The sequence below is a fragment of the Manis javanica genome, chromosome 1 (assembly GCF_040802235.1).
Source record: "Manis javanica isolate MJ-LG chromosome 1, MJ_LKY, whole genome shotgun sequence".
Lineage (NCBI taxonomy): Eukaryota > Metazoa > Chordata > Mammalia > Pholidota > Manidae > Manis > Manis javanica.
In genome coordinates this window covers 63,431,406-63,455,182 of record NC_133156.1, presented here as the reverse complement: position 1 = coordinate 63,455,182, position 23,777 = coordinate 63,431,406, and the positions used below count along the sequence as shown (strand labels likewise).

Below are 23,777 nucleotides of genomic sequence, written 5' to 3'. Positions count from 1 at the left end.
TGTAAGGGGAAGCAGAATGCTTATTATAAGAAAAGTTATGTTCTTTTAAAAACAGTAAATTATCATGGTCAAGAACACAGAGCCTGGAGATAGGCAGCTCTGCCATTTACTAGTTTGTGACTTTAGGAAGTTAGTTCTACTGTGCCTCGGTTTCCTCATTCACAAATGGGGGAAATAACAGTAAATACTACATAGAGCTGTTAATGAAAATTAAATGCTAAACAAAGGTTAAGTAAAAAAGCCAGTGATAGGAAGAATACAGCAATAGGTGATATTAATAAATATTGGCAAAATTAATGCAATATTATTAATTGAAATTTTCTGTGACCGGAACCCCTTCTGAAATGCAGACTGGCTTAACATCTAATTTTTAAAAAATACAATAGATGTTTACCTTGCATTTCATTAACTGAAATATCATTTACTGAAATAATTAGTATCTCTACCCTTTTGCAACAAGTACTAATCATTCCCTGAACTTATAATTTCTGTGACACTCTGAAACACCTCAGAGGAGTTTCTGCATAAAACTAACCTGCAGTTTGCACATATGGTTAGCACTAGATAAGTAAGAGCATTTGGTACTGACCATGTCAGAGAGCCCACCCATCAGACATCACAGGACCAGAAGTAAACTACTGTGCTCACTACACAACCTGAAAAGCTCTGCATGAATCCTTACCTATCTTCATCTTTGTCATACAGTTGGTAATAATCTCCACAACCATTCCAAAAGGTATTATCCACAACTTCTGGCCTTCCTGCTGTGGCTCCATTTTCTGGTGTTATTTGGTTATTTTCTGTTTCCCTCTGTGTAACTCTTGAGTAAGGTGGATCCAAGAACATACAGTCATGCTCTCCATCGTAGTCATCACATTTTATTAAGAGGTCATTTGAGCTGTTTTCCTCAACTTCCAAAGCCTCCCTCCACATCTGAACACTTCTTTGTTTAGCCTCATGCCTATTAGAACCTGTTTCTTGGTCCACCTGGATTGAACTTACCAGTTTTCTAACTTTGGGCCTTACCACCTGTTCAGGAGAACTTTCCTGGTTCCTGTCCCTATCTCTGGTGTTTGGTTCACTACAAATATGTCCTGGAGCACAGGCTGAATCTTCAGCTGAATTTTCTGTCTGTCCCTCCTGGCTAGTATTGTTTTGTTGTTTCTCTATAACTTCATCTTCAGAAGAGGACCTTTGAAATTCCTGATTGTTCTGATTGACAAACTCAGTATCACCAGTAGAATTTTTCCCTAACGATGCTGAATCTAACTCTTCAAACTCATCTCTTATTTCACAGTTAAAAGAGGGAACTGGTGGTGAAAGACCAGTGTATGCCGCTACCTCTCCATTTTCCAACTCAAATACTGTACTGCCCAATGGTTCCTGGTATCTATCGCCTTCCACAACTTGTGCAGGAAGTTGAAGACGATCATTATCCTCTCCATGTCTGCCACTTGGATCAGAACAGTCAGTAGGAACCAATGCAATTCCATTTTGGACACCTGAAGCATTAACAGCTCCTGGAGTATATTCTCCCTCAGAGTGATTATGAGGATTCGGACTGCTTCCTAAGGCCTCCCTGCCTTCCTCACTATGAGGTACTGCAGCAAAGGATGGACTGCTCTCAACGGTTTGATTCAGTGCTGTATCACAAGTGGAAATTTCCGTTTCACTTTTTTCAAATAAAGGCTCGTTGGGTAAAGGAGAATGAACTGGATCCAATGGACCGGAACCTTCGTAGAGAACAAAAGAACACATATTTGGAGAGATTTAGATGAAATTTTATTTAATGATGACTATTTAAATAGAAATCATACCAATCATTACCTACTTGATAATATGTGTGAATTTCTCTGACAGATGCTTCTATGTTTCCTAACTTAAGTGGGAGGGCAGACTGGTTACCCTGTGAGTACATTTATGTCATTGTATAGCTTTTCAAAGTCCTTCCCCTCACATGTTTTTTGCAGCTTTTTCAGTAAATCCCAATACCTAAAACATTCTCCAAAAGACATTAAAAGCACAGGCTAATGAGAGATTATATAATGAGAGACATAAGTGAAGTTACATGGTAACCAATCTGATGCCCACCCCTCCCCCAACCCTAACCAGCCACTGAGGTTGGCAATTCAAACTCAGCATCTTTTACTACATACAATTAAAAAAAAACCAAACTTAACTTTTTATTACATGCAGCTAAAAAAACTTCAAAAATACTTACAAATATAAGAACAGTTACAGATCTAACAGAAATAAGACTCTACTCTGTTGTCAATTCAGATTATATCTGAGACTTTAGATACATAATAGATTTGTCCCCAAAGTGGACTGCTATAATACAGCTGTAATAAGGAGTTAACTTCAGATATATTACAGCTATGACTGAAAAACAAAGCCAACATGTTAATTTTCTTTGCCATAGTCAGTCAGAATCCTGAGACAAGAGTAAAATCACATCTGTTCTGTAAATAACTTTAGGCATGACTGCTCTTTATTGCCACTAATGTGGTAATAAAATTAAGGAAGACGTGAAATTTCTTGGAACAAAAATTTGTAAGTTATAAATAACTGAAGAACAGTTGTGGTATCACAAAAAAGGCTTGTTTCACAAAAAGACCTTAGATAACAGTTCACATTCCTGTATATAAATTATAATAAAAATAATCTAGAATTATCAAATATGCTCAGGACAAAAGGAAGGTGACATTCCAGTCTGAAATGTGTAACTACAGTACACATTATCTGCAAAATAATTTTTTAAACCATTGCATAGTTAATAAATTTTAATTGAATAATACTACTTGACACTTGTATTTCATTAAAGGATTTTTGAAAATCAAATAGGCCAAATTAAATTATTTAGAAATGTAATTAGTAACAACAACAGGCCATTTAAATGCAGTATGCTGGGGAAAATATACTCAGTTCACATTAAAAAAAATTTATTTTGATTGAAAGATCTGGCTAAAGGATGTGACAATGTAATCACTGCAGGGGAGTCATATTTTAATGACTGGCTGTAGTGTATTTTCTGTGTTTAAATTTGCCTACTATTAAGAAGTTCAATGCAAGTTTCAAAAGAGAACTTCTTGATAAGAAATGTACAGCACTTCAACACACAATTTCAAATTTTACAAGATCAACTCTAACATGCTTATTGATAACTTAGATGATTCCACGTTGCATACCTGAGGAATTTTCCTTTGGCACATCATCTAGTTCCAACACTTCATAGTCATCACCAGCCCGACCTAAACTTCGTTCATGCCTGGTCATACATGGTTTAAAACTGACATACGCATGTCTTCTTCCGTATCTTCTCCCTGTGATTGTCTGATATCCCCCTGCTGGTTTGGGCCAGGCAGCTTTGCTGGATTCTTGATCCATTGCTGAAAAACAGAGTTAAAAATAAAAGAGGCACAGCAATTATCATTGTTCTGGGGAGCATGGTGGGTAATGTTTCAACATATACGCAATTATGTGCCAAATCATATGCTCCAAACATTAAGTGTACCTTAATAATACTTGAGAAGTACTTGAAAACATACTTGAAAAGTAAACATGAAATACTATGTTAGAAGAGTTATATGGACTTTTACTCCCAAAATATCTTTTAAAGTTTGGTTCCTTTAAGGTACTTCAGATTTTATTATGTAACCTACCAAAAAAAGATTCTTCATTTGCCAAATTATTATACTGTAAAAGCTCACCAAGGATTTGAAAATGATCCTCCAAATTACTAAATAAAGTACTTTATGTAGAAGTCCTCAATACACATTTGTTGAGTCAATTGCCAGCACATGATAGGATGGGTGCCATTACATTAAGAGTGTATACATTCTTGTCAAAGGTTAACAGGTAACTTCTTCAAATGTTATCTGTACTATCATAAGAACAAACTGTACCATCATAAAATATATCCCAAAGATTAGGATCCCATTAAATTCTCTAAAAGAAAACAGTGATTAGCCAAGTCAAACACATGTTACTTCACCATTCAAAACTGTCAATGGTATCATTAGGTAAGATAAGCCACCAACATTTAAACAATCTGAATATTAAGTTCTGATGACTGAGGAATAGGTAAGTGGTAAACAGCATCGTTTACTAAGCTGGACACTACTTTATATATACATATATATATGTATATATAAAGTATAAGTTTGCTTAGTCAATTAGATTTTTACACATACTATGCAGGAATTAAAAATATATTTTCGCAGTATGTTGAATAGTCAATGAAACTACTGAATGAAACTGTAAATGAAATAGTTACATATTTTTGTTTTATTGCATTAAAATAAGGAATATAATTGCTTCCAAACAGGAGAGAGAAATAAACATGTACATGTAACATATAATATCAAGTGGCACATTGTTACTTGTCCCCTCAACAACCTAATGAGGTAGATAACAGTATTTTATTTTAAAGATCAAAAAATTAAGGTTAAAATTAACTTTAAGCAATTTGTCCAATAATCCAACAGTCTGACTCCAGAAAAAGTGCCTCAACAACACATCCAAACAAGCAGTCTCCAAAGTAGGAAGCACAATAGAAGCCAAAGTTGTGTGGAAAGAAAATGTAAGAATTTCTATTTATACTTATTTTCTTACCAAAAATTAAAAATTAAGCTTTACAAATATTCAATATATGAATCTAACTGGCTTTAAGTTAATTAAGACCACATGTCACATGTGCTCACATGTCATGTTGGCACTCAAGATACCTGGAGAGAATATGAAGTCCTCAAGGTAGAGGAATGAACAGGTTACCTTGCTTACCTGCTGGCTCTTTTTCAGTATACTGTGACATATATGGCAGTTTCTGTGTGCCCAGTTCAGTGGAATTACGGATATGATTAACTTTTATTCACACAATGGATAAGCTGCAGAAGATTCCTACAAATAAACAATGGTTTATATATTAATAATATAAGCATAAAAAGCAAAACAAAAAAGTCAAAACCAATACTTTTCCTCCTCCTAGTGAAGCTCTTCATCAGCTCTATAATACAGAAAAATACAACTTTTCTAATAAGTCAATCAAAAAAACATCAAACTATCAAGATAGCTACCTGAAAACACATTTACAGCTCCTCTTTAAAAACCTTGCTCTAAGTATATGTCAACCTTAAGACTGAAAATGGTAACACCACACATATAGTTTATAAGTAAGCAAGCAAATATATTAGAAGTGTTGATTGGAGTACATGATCTAACTATTTGGGAATCTACTATACTGAGCTATCTTTGCTTCTCCATCAAGCAAGGAACTATAGTTCATTTACCCTTGTCACTGTTAAGAAGTTAACAAAAAGAATATAAACTTCATTTTTAAAATGTGTAATTGCTATGACAATAATTAATATGTATAAATGATGATATACTTTTTCTTTATTATGGTCAACTGATCATTCAGATATCTTAATCCCAAATAAGAATATATTCTAAGTTAGTAAATCTAAAATTTACTATGTAACAAACATAAAAAGACCCTCCATTTTGCAATAAATGGATTCATATAGATTATGAAAGAAGGTAAGGAGTTGAGACTAATTCATTGCCTGGGCAACAAGACAGAATTGACATTAACTGATGTAGGAAAAATTGTGGAAGAAGTAGGCTTGGAGAAAATATGAGTCTGGTTTTGAATGTGCTAACTTTGTGGTATCTATTAGACAATGAGGTAGAAATGTTCAACAGAGAGCCTGGAGTTAACTGGGAATTCTGAGCTGACAATATATTTTGGGAATTACCAATCAGTACATAGATAATGTTCAAAAGGCATGAACTTGATTGGATGAGACATCTAAGTGTACCTGGAAAAGCAAAGAAGTTCAAAGTCTGATCCCTGAGATGATCCAACATAGATGCCAGGGAAAAAGAAATACCAGAAAAACTGACAGACCAGAGAAAAAAATCCAGGAGTGTGGTTGCCAAATGAAGAAAGCGTCTCCAGCAGAACTGACCCACTGTGCCAATGCTGCTAAAAGATAAAATAGGAGGGTCTGCAAAAGCCACTGGATCTAGCAAAAGGGAGGGTGCTGAAGAGCACTGTTCACAAGGGCACCTTTGGTAGAATGGTGGGTGTAGAGGCCTGATCAGAATGCTGAGGAAAGGAACTGGAATGGGTACAGAAATCATGAAAATCACTGTTTCCTAATCATACTTTTCTTTAACATGATTCTACTTTCTTCTTAAAGATATTCTTTTCTAAGCCCTGCAATATCCTGATCTAAAAGTGGTCTACTTGTTTTTATGGTTGCTACCCAGCTACTTCTGTGTCATCTTTTGATTGTCCCTTGTTATGAACCGCATGTTCTTTTTAAATCTTTATTAGAAGATCCTCTAGTACTTGTTACAGGAATTTTATGTGAGAAGGTAAACTGTTGAGCACTCACACATCTGAAAATATTTTCATCTTTTCTTCACATTGGGTACAGTTCAAGATAAAATAATTTTTTTCCAAACTCTGAAAACATTTTTTAGCATTCCATGATGCTGTATCTTGCTAAACTTTCTCATTCTTTTGTAAGTAAACTCCCTGAAATATTCAGGATTTTCTCTTAATAAATGGTATTCTATAATTTCACAAAGACTCTTAGGGGCAGGCCATTTGTTAATTTCTCCTACACAACCCTGGCTGGCTGTTTTAATTTAGACCTATGTCAGTTTTACTCTAAGATGTTGTTTTTCTTCTTCTTCCGATTTTCTCTATATGTAGCCCATATAAATTGACCCTCTGTCTTTAAACTTTTCTTTTTTTCATCTATGAAATAGATTTCATTCACTTCTACTTCTAGCCTTCTAGTATTCTCTTTAATAATCTTTTAAATTTCTTGTACTTTCTTGTTCTCTGCTTCTTTTATTATTATTATTTTCAATGGCTGTTCTTGTCTTATGAATAAAACATAAACCAGAGCCTCTCTGTGGATACTAATTATCTCTATTTCATCTAAGGTCAGCTAATCAAGTATCTACGACAGTGTAATACCAATCCTACCTTTTACATATAAAAAAGAAAAAAAATAAGCAGGAGAATGAATAATAAGGAATAAAAGACCACAGTTGTGCGTCAAGATTAAAACAATTAACTCATCAGTCCCAAGCTTATGTCTAAAGTGAAGTGGGCACGCAGTCTGAGTTTTCTCTAGAGACGTTTCCTTATCTGAATTAATCTCTTGCCCCTTGTACTATTCACCTAATAAACACACATGACCCCTCTTTACTTGGGACAATTGTTTACTTCAAATGCCTTTTCACATACTTCTTACTAAAGGTAAAGTTTTAAAAAACTGTACAAATACGTTTCTGTTTTAAGAATTAAAGGGTTAATCAGGAAATTAATTATAGTAATTATAATTAATCTAGGTTAATCTAGTAATTCCTAGATCTTATTAACCTATAAGTTGTTACTTTATCATTTTAACTAGGATAGTACCCCAGGAGCTCCTGACAGGCAACAGAAACAACCTTCCAAAGGATACCAAAGGAAAGTACCAAAGAAAAGTATTGGTACAGGAGGTACACCTCCCACAGCAGAATTTAAAGACTGGTGAATTTAAAGACAAAGACCTTGTTTTATTTTTATTTGAATGCACTGTGTCTAATACTTATCTAACATAGTATATATTTAAATAATTGCTGAACAAGTGGATGAGTTAATGAATTAACAATTCTGTGCTCCTTTCTCTGATGGAAATGCAGAAATACAAGGAAAAGAGAAGGTTGTGTCAGATATACTTAGATTCAGATTCCAACTCTGATACTTAGGTAAATTAAATGAAAGTTAGTGGTAGTAGAATTAAGAACAATAAGCATCTAAACAGCAGTAAGAAAAAAGACTTAGGCAAACTGCATGAGTGCTCATATATCTAAATGAACACAATACACACTGCAGTTGGTACATACTAGGCCTACATCTTCAATTTTGCTTCAGTATAATCATACTTCTCCAATAACACAGCTTGTATAATACTTAAAAGTAACATTATTATTTTTTCAGTGCAGCGTACCCACTTCAGTAATGTCACCTTACACTATCACAATAATGTGGTAGTTTCAAAATATGTCCACACATTTTTTTATTCTTGTTCCTTCAAAAAGCAGAGCCTAATTTGCTCCCTTTAAGTGTGGGCTGTGCTTGGTGACTTGTTTCTAATGAAGACAATGTGACAGAATTAACAGTATGTGATGTACAAGATTAAGGCATAAAAAGCACTCTAGTGTTCTTCTAGCTCTCTCTCTTGGTTCACATCTGGAAGAAGCCAGCTGCTACATCATGCGATTACTCAAGTAGTCCTATGGAAATGTCCATGCAATGAATAACTGGCAGTTCCTGTCAAAAGCCAGAAGGAACTGGAGTCTTCTAGCTAAAGCCTTATGAATGAACCATGTAGGAAGCAGATCCTTAAGCACCAATCAACCTTCAGAGAAACTGCAGTTCTAGCCACATTTGGCCACAACCTTATGAAAGGTCCTGAGCCAAAATCACACAGCCAGGCTGCTCCTGAATTTCTGACTCAGAGAAATTATAAGACAAATGTTCTGAGCTGCTAGGTCTATTGCAGCATAACAAATTATCCTGTAATAGATAACAAATACAAATAATTTAAATTACATGTACTTGATACCAGATTTTCTTGTATTTCCACTATTACTAGAAGAAAGGTTTTCTAATACCATCTCACAGAAGTATATTTTCTCCCCTTAAAAGATATATTTATTCCCAGCATGGAACGTGCCCTGTTGGGGCTGACAGTCTCAAAATGAATTATTCTGGTCTTTTGATGGTTGGCAATGTCAGAACCGCTGCTTAGTTCCTATACTCTACCTATCACCTAGTAGATACTTGTTAAATAGCTACTTGATCAGGGACACTTGCCTTTAGAATTTAAATCTGATTTAAATGAAGTTTTCATTTAAAGATTTTTTTTTTCATGAAAGACTTTCATTCAAGAAGACTTTCAACTGAAAACTTAGATCTATACCTCTGTGCCCCATTTGCTAAGGAAGAAATAACTCACTTTCTTCTTTTGATATAATTAACATATAACATTAGTTTCAGGTACAACATGATTCAGTATATGAAATGGTCACCAAAATAAGTCTAGTTAACATCCATCACCATACATAGTTACAAATTATCTTCCTTAGATGAGAACTTGTAAGATCTACTCTTTTAGCAACTTTCAAATATACAAGACAGTATTAACCATTGTCACCACGCTGCACATTACATCCCAATACACATCTCAAAAGAGAGAACTGGAAGTTTGTATCTTTTGACCCCTTTGACCCATTTTGCCCAGTCCACCCTCCCACCCACCTCCAGTCACCACCAATTTCTCTGTATTTATAAGCTTTGTGTTTAGATTGTTCATATAAGTGGGATCATTCCATATTTGTCTTTCTCTGATCTATTTCACTTAGAATAAGGCTTTCAAGGTCCATCCATGTCATTGCAAAAGATGAAGATTTCATTCTTATGGCTAAATGATAATTCCACTGTATACACATATACATACATACACACCCTAATTAATCACTCCCCACTCCAGAAAGATCTGATTGTTTTTAGTTTTTTTTTGGCTTAGAACAACAGAAATTTGTTCTCTCACAGTTCTAGAAGCTGAAAGTCTGAAATCAATGTGTTGATAGAGCCATGCTCCCCCCAAAGACTATAGGGAAGAATCCTCCTGTATGTCTTCTAGTTTCTGGTAGATGCTAGCAATCCTTTCATTCCTTGGCTTTATACCACATCTTTATCCATTCATCTGCTGATGAACACTTAGGTTGTTTCCTTATCATGGCTATTTAAAGTAATGCCGAAATAAACATGGAAGGGGGGTGCATAGATCTTTCTGGGTTAGTGTTTTCATTTTCTAATGCTGCAATAAGCATAGGGTTATATATGTATCTTTCTGAATTAATTATTTGTTTTCTTCAGGTAAATACCCAGAGTGGAATTGCTGGATCATACAGTATTTCTATTTTTATTTTTTTGAGGAACCTCCATACTGTTTTCCACAGTGGCTGTACTATTTAATATTCCTGCACAAGGGTTCCCTTTTCTCCACATCCTCACCAATACTTGTTATTTCTTGTTTTTCCATAATAGCCATTCTGACTGCTGTAAGGGGGTATCTCATTGTGGTTTTGATTTGCATTTCCCTGATGATTAGTGATGTGGAGCATTTTTTTTCATGTGTATGTTGGTCATGTATGGTCTGTATGGTCAAAATTTATGTCTTTTTTGGAAAATGTCTATCTGCCCATTTTCTAATCATACTGTTTGCATTTTTTCGTTATTGAGGTATATGAATTTTTTATATATGTGGATATTAACCCATCAGATATATGATTTGTGAATATTTTCTCCCATTCAACAGGCTGCCGAGAAACAATTCACTTTTAAAGTGCCTTTTCTAGAAACAGAAAAGTTACTTGAAAAACTAATACAATTTGATTCTAGTGTTTGAAGGAGTATGTAGGTCTTTCAAGCTCAGTCAATATTTTATATTCTCCCATATCTAGTTTTACATATATGCCTCCAAAATGCCCTAAAAATGTTTCTTAAAATTCCTTTTTAAAATAAAATTCTATAGTAATCTAGCCTGCATCTCTCTTTCATAATATAACTTGATCATATAAAATTTTGTTAATAGTCACAGGAGTATAAATTCAGAAACATACATTTCATGACAAATGGGTTCATGACAAATGCTATTAAAAAGCTGTTTATATATGTTGAACCCAATTACCTTTAAACTTAGCTTAGTAACATTATCTCATCTTTCCATTCTCAGCTGCCAAGGCAAAATAAATATTCCAAGATATTAAAAAGTACCTATTTTGAGTATCAATATAAACTTGCAATTAAATTATTTCTCACACTTACATATTCTTTTAAATCTATTTCTATATTTTTTTGCATCTTCTACCTATAAGCACAAATGATTGCTTATACACAACTGCAAAATATTTCAGTAGATCTGGCTAGTATACACATGATGAATAACAACTGAGATGATAGTATTTCTATATATCACTGTAAACAGCTGGGTATATTACTAAAACTAATTGCAGTAAATCAGTAATTTACTACCAAACAGTAGACTTAGAAATTACAGGCTGCTACACAAGAAAACTTTCAGGATGTGACTACAAAACTATGCAAATGAACTGTAGAAATAGTAACAATACCTAGGACTATACCAGAGAGAAATTTAAAAATGGACAACTATTAAACTTCTGAGATGAATAAATCAAGTATAAAAATCAAATGAATAATCATATCTGACTTAATTGTTTATAGTTGATGCGTGATCAAAACCGAAAGTTTCTGTGATATGACTGCCCTTGCACTGTTCACCATGTAAGAACTTATTCACTATGTAAGAACTTGTTCACCATGTAAGAACTTGTTCGTTATGCTTCAGAAGATTGGAGACTGTTGAGACTTAGGCTTGGGATTGATTAATTATTGTGCATTGAGTCCCCTATACAGAATTTTATTGTTGTTAACAACCATTTGATCAATAAATATGAGAGATGCCCTCTCAAAAATTAAAAATAAATAAATAAAAACTTCTCAGATGAAATGGGTTTGCAATTCCTAGTAACACCAACAGGAAATCTGACAGAAGGGTAAGCTTGCTTAAATACTACTAATTTCTGAAAACTTTCTGGAAACTATTGTAGAAGAGGAACAAACTCAGCATTCATATACTGAAATTACAATGAAAAAACAACTCAAACATAATACATATGTAGTCAGAACACATCTTTAGATGATCCAAAAATTTTACATTTAAAGTTTAAAAACTGTATTCTAATTCCTTTATTTCACCAAATATTAATAAAGTGTTATTCTGTTAAAAAAAAAGCATTACAAAAATACTTTTTTTTTGAAAGACTACAGAGAGAAACTGTGAAGACAGACCTGAATGAGGATATACCCAAAACACTAGAGGAATAAAGATTTTCTACGCTTTACTCAAAGTATAATTGGCTAAGGGGGAAAAAAGGTTAAAGATGAGTCAAATACAAATTGAGATGAAAGACTAAAATATCAAACCATTAAAAAAAAACACACAAGACTATTCCTCAAATTTACCTCTTATTTAGATAGGAAGATCTCTGATTCAGAGGTGGCACAATTAAGAACTGTCCAACCCAACCTCCTTTCAAATGGACAAATCCTATTAGTTCTGAATCAAGCAGCAGCAGAGATTTATTTACATGTCAATGAGCCAGAAAAAGAGTAAAATAGAAAACTCAAAGTCATACACACTAAAATGTGGCAAATTTCATTTGATGATAAAAATCAGAAAATTTGCTCAGAATAAATTAATGTTATCTGTGATATTTTGACAGATGTGTGCTAACTATATTTTAAAAAAAGAACATACTTGAGTGGGAGTTGGGTAGATAAGGAGGGCAAAATATTGAGGCAACATGATATGTATATGGGGGTTCCTTGTAATCTACAGAAATTTTAAGTTTTCATGATGAAAACTAAAATTGAAAGTTATTTTCCATTTCTCTACAACCATTTGTTGAAGAATTGCTTACACAAAATAAAGCACAAAACTCTTAAGCATATAGGCCAGTGAATTTTTACATATGTATACATCTGAGTAACTACCACCTACATCAAGATATAAAACATTACCATCACTTCAGAAGGCTCCCTTGTCTATTCCAAGTCATTCTCTTCTCAACCAACATGCAACCACTTTCCTGACTTCTATTACCCCAGATTAGTTTTTCCTGTTGAAACTTCATACAAATAGAATGATTCAGTATGAACTCTTTTGAGTCTGTTTACTTTTGCTCAATACAATATTTCTGGGATTTGTTCACATTGCTATAAACATCTTTATACATGCTTTTGCACCTTTCCTGGGTGCATCTGATCTGGAATTACTGAGCCACGGCATAGGGTTATGTTTATCTAGAACAGGTAACTGCCAGTTTTCCAGAATGGTTGAAACATTTTACATTCCCACCAGCAATATATGAGAGTATCAGTTGTTTTATATCCTTGACAACACTTGATACTGTCAACCTTTAATTTCAGCCATTCTGGTTAGGGGTGTGATGGTGCTTCATTATGACATGTCTGATGAGTAATAATGTAGAGCACCTTACCTATGCATATTAGCCTTCTGGACATCTTTTGTGAAGAACTTGCTCACTTTTTCCATTTTTTTAAAAAACTAGACTGTTTGCCTTTTCCTTTATGATTTGTAAGAGAGTTACTTACATTTTCTGGATGCAAGTCCTTCACCAGATTTATTTATTGCAAATACATTCTTGCTGTCTGTGGCTCACCTTTTCTCTTTCTTAATGTCTTCAGGAATAGAAATTCTTAATTTTATGTAGCCTAATTAATCAATTTTATGCCCATTTAAGAAATTTTTGCCTATTGCAAAGTGATGAAGATATTTTCCTAGGTTTTCTACTTGAAGCTTGATAATTTCAGCTTCTACATTCAAGTTTATAATCCAAGATAAATGAACTTCTGAATACAGTATCAGGTAAAAGTCAAGGCACATTTCTATTTGGATATCCAGTTTACCTAACAGAAATATTAAAAACAGATGCTTTCTCTTCTTAACTTCAGTGAAGCTTTTTTGTAAACCAAGAAACCACATATGTGAAGGTCTATTTCTGGACACACATATTCTTCCATTGGTCTTTCTGTCTACCTTGTTCTAATACAACATGGTCTTAATTACTATAACTTCAAAGCAAATCTTTACACCTGAGACATTTACATTTTGATGTAAATTTTGGAATCCATTTGACCAAAACAAAAATTCTGGGTCTTGAGACTGTATTGAACCTATAGCTCAACTTGGGGGAAACTGACATTTTAACGAAATTGAGTTTTTCTACTACATAAAGATGGAATATATCTCCATTTAAGTATTTTACATATGTCTGTAGCACTATTTTATAATTTTTAGTATAGAGTTTTCTTAGATTTTGTAGTTATCTTACATAGTATTTTGATGCTATTATAAATGTACTTTTCTAATGTTATTTTATACTTTCTTGGTTGCTAGTACACAACTTATAATTGGCCTTATATCCAGTCATCTTTCTAAGTGCGCTTACTCTAATAGCTTGCAAATAAACGCATTTTTTTTTCTTTTCCATTTTTATAATTATTTTGTTTGCCTGGAAGCACTAATTAGGATTCCAATATAACATTTCCTAGAGGTAGAGATACTGGGCATGAAACAAGGTTTTTCATGGAGTAGGATGCTAACTGTAGGTTTTTTGTTCATACTCCAAAAAATTATGGATGTTTCCTTCTACTCCCAGTTTGATGAGGCCTTTTAAACAAAAAGCTGTTGAATGATGTCAAGTTATCTCTGTATCTAAAGAGATGGTCCTATGGTTTCTCTACACTGTTCTAACTGTTCTGTTAAAGAAATGGATTATATTAATTTTAAAACATTAAACCAACCTTGCATTCCTGGAACATATCTATATTACCCTCTTTACATACCACTGTATTACTTCTCTATAGTCATGAGAGATATCAGATTTTGCTAAAATCAAAAATATTCTCAGACATGTTTCCCTTTTCTTCTTAGAAGAGTCTATGTAAACCTGGCGTTCTCTCTTAAATGTTTTAAAGATTTACGAGTGAATCCATCTGGGCCTAGGTTTTTCTTTGTGAAGAACTTTTTGATAAATTCCATTTGGTCACTGGACAACTCATATTTTCCTTTCTTTACATGTCAGTTTTGAAAAGTTGTTTTTCAATTATAACTTTTAATTCCAGTTATTGAATGTGTTAATATGAAGTTATTTATGATTTCCTTTTGTTGGTAATTTAAATCTATTGGTCTGTAGGGATGCCTCTTTTTTCATTCCTGGTATTGGTAATTTGTATTTTCTTCCATTTTTTCCTTGATCAGTCCATTAAAGATATAATATTTTTAAAAATTCTTCTCAACAAACTAAAACTCTTCTACTTCCAGATTTACTATATTTTCTTTATTTACTATTTCTACTTTTAGATTTACTGTATTTTCTTCCTTATACTTTCCCTGGGTTTGACTTTTTGCTAGCTTCAGTTGCAAGACTACTGATTTTCTACCCTTCTTCTTTACTAATATATGCACATAAAGCTACACAGTTCTCTCAAAACACTGCTTCAGTTGCATTTCACAAGTTTTGATGTAATATTTTTGTTGTTTTTCAGATCGAAGTATTTTCTAACTTTCAGCATGACTGTTTTTGGTTTGTGGACTATTTAGAAATGTATTAATTTTCAAACACTTGGAGCCTTTCTAGTTATCTTCTGTTACTCAGTAGTACTGAGAGAGTCTATGAACAAGTAGGTTAGATGAGAGTATAGAATTTCAGAGAACAATAGAAACAGAATGTTGGCACCCATTCACAGGCTCTTGTCCATGGATCTTCTTGGCTGCTAAAATGATTGGAAACTGGTGACATAACTAAGGGGGCCATCTTTCTCTGATGCAAGGAAATAACAGCCGAAAAGATTAAGACTGCAAAAATCCTACCTGAAACCTTCACCCTACAGGAAAAAAAAAAGGTTTAGATAACTAGGAAGACAGCAATCACTGTCCTCTTTTCTGGCTAGAAGTAAAAAAAAAAGACTTTACTTCTATAGTAGAGTTAGGAAACAGATGAAAGGATTTCAAGAGATGAAAATGCAAATGAAAAAATTAAAAACCCATTGAAAGAGATGAAGAATGTGTTTTATGGGCTCCTCAAAGGACTACTTAAGGAAAATATAAATAAGCTACAAGACAGGTCATGAGAAATTACCCAAATTGAAATACAGTGAGTTAAAAAAAAAAAAAAAGGGAGAGGGAGTAAGAAAAAGAACAGAACAGAGCCTCCAAAAATTATGGTATTGTTATCAATTGAACTATCATGTATATAATTGGAATCCTACAAAGAGACGAGAGTAAACAGTGCACAAGAAAAATTAGAAGAGAAAATGCTGTGAAATTTCTAAACATTTAAGTAATCAAACCATAAATCTCAGAATCTTGGGGTCAGTTCACCAGGAAGACATAACAATCCTAAATATTTATGCACCTAATAACATAAGTTCAAAATACACAAAGCAAAAATTTTTAGAAAGAAATAGACAAACTCCTAATAATACTTGGGAGATTTCTATTCCTCTCATAGTGATCAACAAAAGTAGACAAAAACCTAAGGAAACAGAAAACTTAAGTACCTCAATTGACTTAACAATTATAGAATATTTAATATAAAATAGAATTTAAAATAAAATAGAACTTAATATAGAATACAGAATTTATAGAATAGTCTACCCCAAAGCAGAATACACATTATTTTGAAGTATATATGGACCATTTACCAAGATGGACTGTATTCTTGGCCATTAAAAAAAAGAAAAAAAAAAGAACTCACAGAAATTATACAAGATATGTAATCTGCAACAAAATTAAACAGAAATCAATTATAGAAAGAGACAGGAAAAATCACCAAATACATGGAAATTAAACAACATACTTCTAAATAACTCATAGTCAAAGTGAAAGTTATGAAAGACCTTAGAAAATACCAACATAACAAAATCTGTGGGACACCGAAAGTAATTCTTAGAGGGAAAAGGTCTCAAATCAGTGGCCTAAGCTTGTATCTTTAGAAATCAAAATAGAGTGGACTTAAATCTAAAGCATACAAAAATACCTGTACAGTTCAAACCCACACTGCTTAAGGGGGTCAACTGCAGAAAGATAGAAATGAATGAATGAAATCAACCCCCTCTTCACCTCCATAAAGGTAGTAAAATATAAAGCTGGCTCTTTGGGAAATTGAGTGAAATCAGTAAACCTGGAAACTAACTGGACAAAATAGAGGACACCTTGTCAATATCAGGAATGAAAAAAAAGACATCACTACAGATACTACAGAGATAATAAACAAGTTTCTTTATGGCAATGAATAGATTAAATAAGACAAATTCCTTGAAAGACACAAACTACTTAAGTTCATATAGTAAGTGAAAGTGAATCCTACAAAGACTGAATGCTTCCAAGAAGAAATATATAACCCTAACCATCCTATCTCAATTAAAGGTAACTGAATTTATTCTTTAAAACTTTTCAACAAAGAAAAAGCTAGACCCAGATGGGTTAGCTTGCAAATTCTAACAAACATTTATCAAACTAATACTAATCCTATCCAAATTTTTTTCAGTAAGTGTATGAAAAAATTACCACTGTCAACTCTATGAGGTCAGAATTATCTGATACAAAAAAATTACATAAAAAAACATCCTTCCTGGACACAGGTACAAAAAAAGTACTCAACAAAATATTAGCAAATCTAATTCACCAATTTATGAAAATGATACATTACAACCAAGTGAGGTATACCTAAAGAAGGCAACACTGATTCAACATTTAAAAATAAATCAACATAATTCATCTTATTAATAGACCAAAGAAAATAAACTATATGATCACCTCAATAAATAGTGAGAAACATTTGACCAAACTCAGTGTCTACTCCATAAAAACTTAGTGAACTTGATAAAAAGCCTATTATACCTAATAACAATTATAATGCAATGACTGAAACCTTTCCTCCTAACACCGGGAACAAGACAAGGATATCTGCTCTCACCACTCCTATTCAACGTTATACTGGAAGTCCTGGTCAGTGCAATAAAGAAAAAAGGCAGGGGGTGTACATACAAATTGAAAAGAAAAGAAATAAAACTGTTCTATATTTGCAAATGATATAATTATTTACATAGGAAAACCACATTATCTACAAAAAAAAATACTATGTGAGTTTAGCAAGCTTGCTGGATTCAAGGTCAGTATATAAAACCAACTCTATTTCTACATACTGTCCATGAACAACTGGAAATGGAAACTTAAGAAAATTATCATATACAATAGTATCAGAAATGAAATACTTAGACATGAATCTAACAAAATATGAGCAATAACAACTGAAACTACAAAATGGTGATGAAAAGAAATCAAAGATCTAAATAAATGGAGATATCCTGTGCTCATTTATTTGAAGACTCAATATTAAGGTGTCAGTTCTTCCCAAAATGACTGCTATCTTCAATACAATCTTAATGAACATCTCTACAGTACCTTTTGTAGAAACCAATAAATCACCTCTAAAAAATGTTATGGAACAGCAAAGGAACTAGAATATCCAGAATGATTTTGAAAAGAATAAAAGAGAACTCATACTAGCTGGATTCAAGATTTATTATAAGGCTACAATAATCCTGACAATATGGTAAAGGGTAAACTAGATAGAGATGGAGGTATAGTACAGAAATAGACTCACATATAGAGTCAGCTGATTTTTGATTAAGTCAATTCAATCGGGAAAAGTAAAATGTTCCCAGTAAATAGTGCCAGAACTGGGAAAATAAACTTTACTCTTTTATCTCATACCTTATAAAGAATTAACTCAAAATGGATGATACATCTTGACATAAAACACAGGATTATAAAACTAGTAGAAGAAAAGAAGTAATTTGCACAACTTTGCATTGAGCAAACCTAGAACACAGAAACACAAATCATTGAAGAAAAAAACTGACAAACTAAATTTAATCAAAATCAAAAGCTTCTCTATTTCAAAAAGTTAGGAAAAAGTAAAGGTAAACTTGAGGCGTGTGTGTGTTTGTGTCTGTGTGTGTGTATGAAAGGACTCTGTAAGAAAAATATAAAGAATTCTTACAATTCAGTAACACAAGCAACCCAATGTTTAAAAATGGGCAAAAGTGCAACTACATGTATTATGGTAAGCATTTAGAAATATAAACAATTGTCAAATCACTAAGTTGTATGCCTGAAATACATGTCAATATAATACTGTGTATCAATTATAAATCAGTAAAAAAAGCGTGAAATTTTGAACAGGTATTTCCCAAAGGAAGACATACAAATATATAACCTATAAGCACATGAGCAAATTCTCAGCATCATCAATCATCATATAAATGCATGGTAAAATTACAGTATAACACTACTACATACCCACAAGTGGGGCTAAAATTAAAGACTGAAATAACTAAGTGTTGATGAAAATGTACAGCAACTGGAACTGTAACATAGTAAGCAGTTTGGCAAGTTCTTACATTTACATATTCACTTATCATACAACCCAACAAATCCACTTCTAGGTATCACCCAAGAGAAATGAAAACATACGTTTATACAAACACTCATGAATGAATATTCACAACAGCTTTATTAGGAACAGCCCCAGACGGTAATCAACCCAAATCTCCATAAATAGGTGAAATGGTCAACAAATTGTGGTAAACCAATAAGTACAAGGGACTACCATTCAGTAATAAAAGTCATGAACACAAAATACATGAATGATCCTCAGAAACACCATGCTGAGAGAAAAAAACACCAGATGCAAAAGAGTACATATTCTATGATTCAATTTATATGAAATTTGTTAACAAATGAAACCAATTTATAGAGAGAAAGAGAAGACAAATGTTTCCTGGGGCTGAGGGTGAAAATATGACTTACTGCAAAAGGGCAGAAAGGAACTTTTAGGGATGATAGAAATATTCTGTATCCTGATTGTGGTAGTAGTGACATGGGTGTACACATTATCAAAACACTGAGCTGTACATTTTAAATGTACAGATTTTATTGCATGTAAATTATCCTTTAAAAAGTTGATTCTTTAAAAAGGAACTCTTTGGGGAAAATACTAACCAGGAATTACTGGGGTTGCCCTTATATAACAACTCAAAAGATGTCAAAAACATGAAAAAAATTCAATACCCATTTCTGGTTTTTAAAAATGTCATCAAATCTGAAAAACAATAAGATCACGTTAGAAAGCTAAGAATAGGAAATTGATGCTAAACATCAGAAGCAATATGTTTAAAGTCAGAAACACCATCAACTTTTTAACTATCAGTGTTGTTATTCAACATTATATAGGCAGTGTAATAGCCAAAGCAGTGAGGAACACACATTAAGGTATAAAAATTGGAAAGAAAGCCACAAAACTGTATTCTTAATCAACTTGAAAGTGATGAATTCATGATAAAGAGAAAAAAATTCTAAAGCTTCCCTATACCGAAAAAAAAAAGAGAAAATGTTACTGGAAGTTTCCATCCACGAGAGCAATCAAAATCATAAAACTAGAATACTAGAAGGAATGTTACATATATGGGAAAAAAAAACATAAACCTTTACCTAAGAATATAAAACAAGATATGAGTGAAATGAGACATACTATACATACATACTGAAGGGAAAGACTTCAATATCATAAAAGTCAATTCACTCCAAAGTAATCTAAAATTTCAATGTAACATCATTCAAAAGCCTAAGAATTTTAAAATTTAATTTACATGTTGAGTCTAAAGTTCATCTGGGGAAGAAATACCTAAAAAAACAGTCAAGAATAATTTCAGAAAGAATACTAATGAGGGAGAAATGTTATACCCTTTAACTCAACAATTCCATTTCTAGGAATCCATGCTCCAGAAATAATCACGTATACATATAGACAGAGGAAGTTTCCTGAACAGGATGAAGGTACGACTAGAAGGGGAAGTGGAAATTGCATTTTTAACTTACATTCTTCTATATTGTTTGAATTTTTGTTTGTAATGAAAAGCTAATCAACAAAAAACTGGCTTCAAATAAAGCATATTTGTGGTAGCAAAGAGAAACTAGTTAAATGTCTTTTCATAAGGGAATCGTTAAATTGTATCCCATTCAAACTAATGAAATGACACTTAACCTTTAAAACTGTTAAGGAGACCTATATGTAACAAGTACAGATGTCCAAGATATGTAAGTGAATAACCCAAGTGACAGACCAATGTTTGGTATTCTTCCTCACACACAAAGTTTACATGTATGTATGTGTTTAAAAGTACAGTTAGAAAAATGCAGTGAGAATGGGGATAAAAAATGTTCACATTTTACCCAACAGTCTTTTTTCCTATATTGTTGAATTTTAGATCAAGCTTGCATGTCTGTACTTAATTTTAAAAAAATAGTTATTTCATATAAAAATGACATGAATTACGAAGACGAGAAACCCGAATAAGTTTAAACGTGTTATCTTAATGTTTTACTTACATGGTTACATACTCTTCAAATGTGTAGTGTTCAGAAGACATTTAACTGACCAAACAATTCATGCGTAACATTATATTAAGTCTTTAAAAGAATCGTAAACTTCACAAAACCAGTACACTCAAAGCAAAAAAAATATGCCTGAAGAGGTTAAGTCTTACAGATTAAAATGTTCCTTCCTGCAAAAGACTATTTACCTCCTCCCCTTTTCTTCAACTTGGTGTGAGCGACTTTCAACTCACCATTTTGAACGTGCGCAAAATGATTAACAAGCAGTAATCTTAGGGGGGACAAAATTGAAGGGGCATCTACCGGAGGCGTGCTCTGACATCGCTAAAAGGGGGAAGCAGTGATGAAGAGTGGTGATACCGGGAGAACGACTGCTGCGGTCTGTACAGGGTGTCTACGTGCCCGAGCCTCGGCGACAATCGGGGAAAATGCAAACACAGCTAGGAGAGTGACGGCCACGGAAGGTTTTCCGGGGCAGGGCTGCAGGCCTGTGGCCTAAGACGGACCGGCTCCGGGTGGGGGAGTGGAAGCGTGCAGGGAAGGCGGGTGAGAGTGCTGACGGGGGGGCACACGCGTACACAGTCGCGAGCGTGGGGAGAGAGGCAGCGGGGTCCTTGGCCACGGCACCAAGGACAGCAGAGAAGGCGGCCGGAAGACGGGTCGGTGGAGACCCCCGATACCATCGACGCCATCGGCTGGGGGCAGCGGGCGCGGAGGCCGAGGACTCGAGCGCGGCACCAGGTCCAGGCTGGACAGGGCCCAGGAGGCGAAAAAGGCCTCTTCCAGCCATCAACCCCACCCACCATGGCCGGCGCAGCGGGCCGGGAACAGGCCCCGCTTCTTCTTGAGAAATTAGGAGATGGAGTAGGTGAAGGCAGCAATTTCCTCGCCCCGACCCTAAATTCCTCACATCAGAATAAGCCAGATTTAAAAAAAAAAATCCCCTCACCGAACTGTGCAGCGGCTCCGGCGCGAGAACAGCGCTCGATCCTCCACCCGCCACCACCGCCTTCTTCTCCGCCTCCGACTCCTCCCCCGCCGAACACGTAGAGGCCGGCGGCAGCGGCGACGGAAGCACAAGCGGCGGCGGCGGCGCGCCCCGTCCCTTGCGCCACGGTGGAGGCCGAGGAGGAGGGCGCACAAGCCCCGCCCCTAAATAGTGGCCACCAGTAAGCTTAAAGGGCCTCTGCGGGAAAAATCCACATATCCAATCGGAACCTGAGGAGTGGGCTTACGTCAATGGTTGGGACGTGGCAGAAAAAGGGAAAAATACTCGGGCTGTCTCTACTCCCCGGTCCCCTTTCCTCGCTCTGGGGGCCTTCGCCGATTGGTCGGAGGAGGACGGAGCCACGCTCCGCCCCTGCCCCAATCTGGGACCGCCCCCTTTCCCTGCAGCACGGCGACGCCTGGGGAGGGGCGGGGCGCCGTGCTGGGGCTGGCACGGCAGGGCCTTTTGTGGTTTGAGCTGGGAGAAAAGGGCGGAGTCTCAGAGAAAGGGAAGCGGGCGAGAGCGGATGGACTCTGGCGCAGCTAGACTCTTACAGAGATTCCAACAGCAGCAACCATAATGGAGGAACTAAAATAAATCGTAATTCGACTAGAAATGCGACTAAAAAGGTTAAGGTCTCCTGGCCTAAAGTTCAACCTGTTGCAGGTCAGATATGGGTGGGACAAGATAAATCAGCCGACGGAGGCGGGGCACCTCTGCCCAGCGTCACGGTGTGCACTATATAGTGCCCTCTCCCCTTCCAGCCTCAGTCAGACTCTTGTCACCTTTTCTCTGATTCTTTTGGGGCGGCGGCTGGTTGTAGGGGAGGCCTGCGTTTCTTCTGTATATTGCCTGACCAGAGCCTTCCACTTCGCATCTTGAGGATGATCTGTTGTCAAGCCGGGAGGTAACAGCTCCCTTCGCATGCAACCAAAATAAATACAACAGCTGTAGTGCCTGGACACCTTGCTTAATTTAAACCTGGTAGTAATTTAGCATGTCAGTGATGCTAAATTGTTTCTTGGTCCCGCACATGTCCTGTGTTTTCATCCTGAACACGTCCGTTTCTATGATTACAGCCTTGCTCTCCTCCCATCTTATTCCCCAACCCCTCCACCCTCTCCACGCAAACGTCTGGGCCCAGGATATAGTTGCCGCATCCCCTCCCCCAAGAATTAAGAGTCCACGTAACTGTGCTGTCTCTGGCCACTGGTAAATACCCTTCCAGGGAACTGGAACTAAGGTTGTTGGGTTTTTTTTTTTCTGTTAATGAAAAGAATTTATCCAAAATTTACTAGAGTTCAAAGAATTTGCTTAACATTTTGGGCAATCAAATCTGAGTCTCAACTCACCCCTACATTTTTTTTGCCAAGGAACCATTTCCCACTGATACTTCTCTGCTCTATGCATGTTGCTCTAAAAGCTGTGGCTCCTTTCCAACCAACTCTCTCCCTCTTGAGAGAGAATTCATATTTTGAACACATTTCCCTCCTCTACCTTAAGTGTGTTGTTGACTATTGATCTATTTGGATACACTAACCTGTGGGGCAGGCTTTGTCAATTTCAGTATTTTTCATATCTTATTAGTATATATTACTGGCAGTATTATTTATTTTCTTTAAATAGATGTATTCTTCAATATCTTTGTA

General features: G+C 35.1%; 1 protein-coding gene across 1 annotated transcript in view; it reads right to left on the bottom strand.

The window, feature by feature from the left end:
* PJA2 (praja ring finger ubiquitin ligase 2) overlaps positions 1-22,247 on the bottom strand; it is a 61,776-nt gene extending 39,529 nt beyond the window's left edge. The window contains exons 1-4 of the mRNA XM_017642312.3: positions 22,090-22,247; positions 4,783-4,899; positions 3,189-3,389; positions 683-1,733 (exon numbers count right to left, since the gene is read on the bottom strand). Of these exons, the coding sequence (XP_017497801.3) occupies positions 683-1,733; positions 3,189-3,389; positions 4,783-4,813 (1,283 nt within the window). The 5' untranslated portion in view covers positions 4,814-4,899; positions 22,090-22,247. The remainder of the gene's footprint in view (positions 1-682; positions 1,734-3,188; positions 3,390-4,782; positions 4,900-22,089) is intronic.
* Between the last annotated feature and the right edge of the window lie 1,530 nt (positions 22,248-23,777).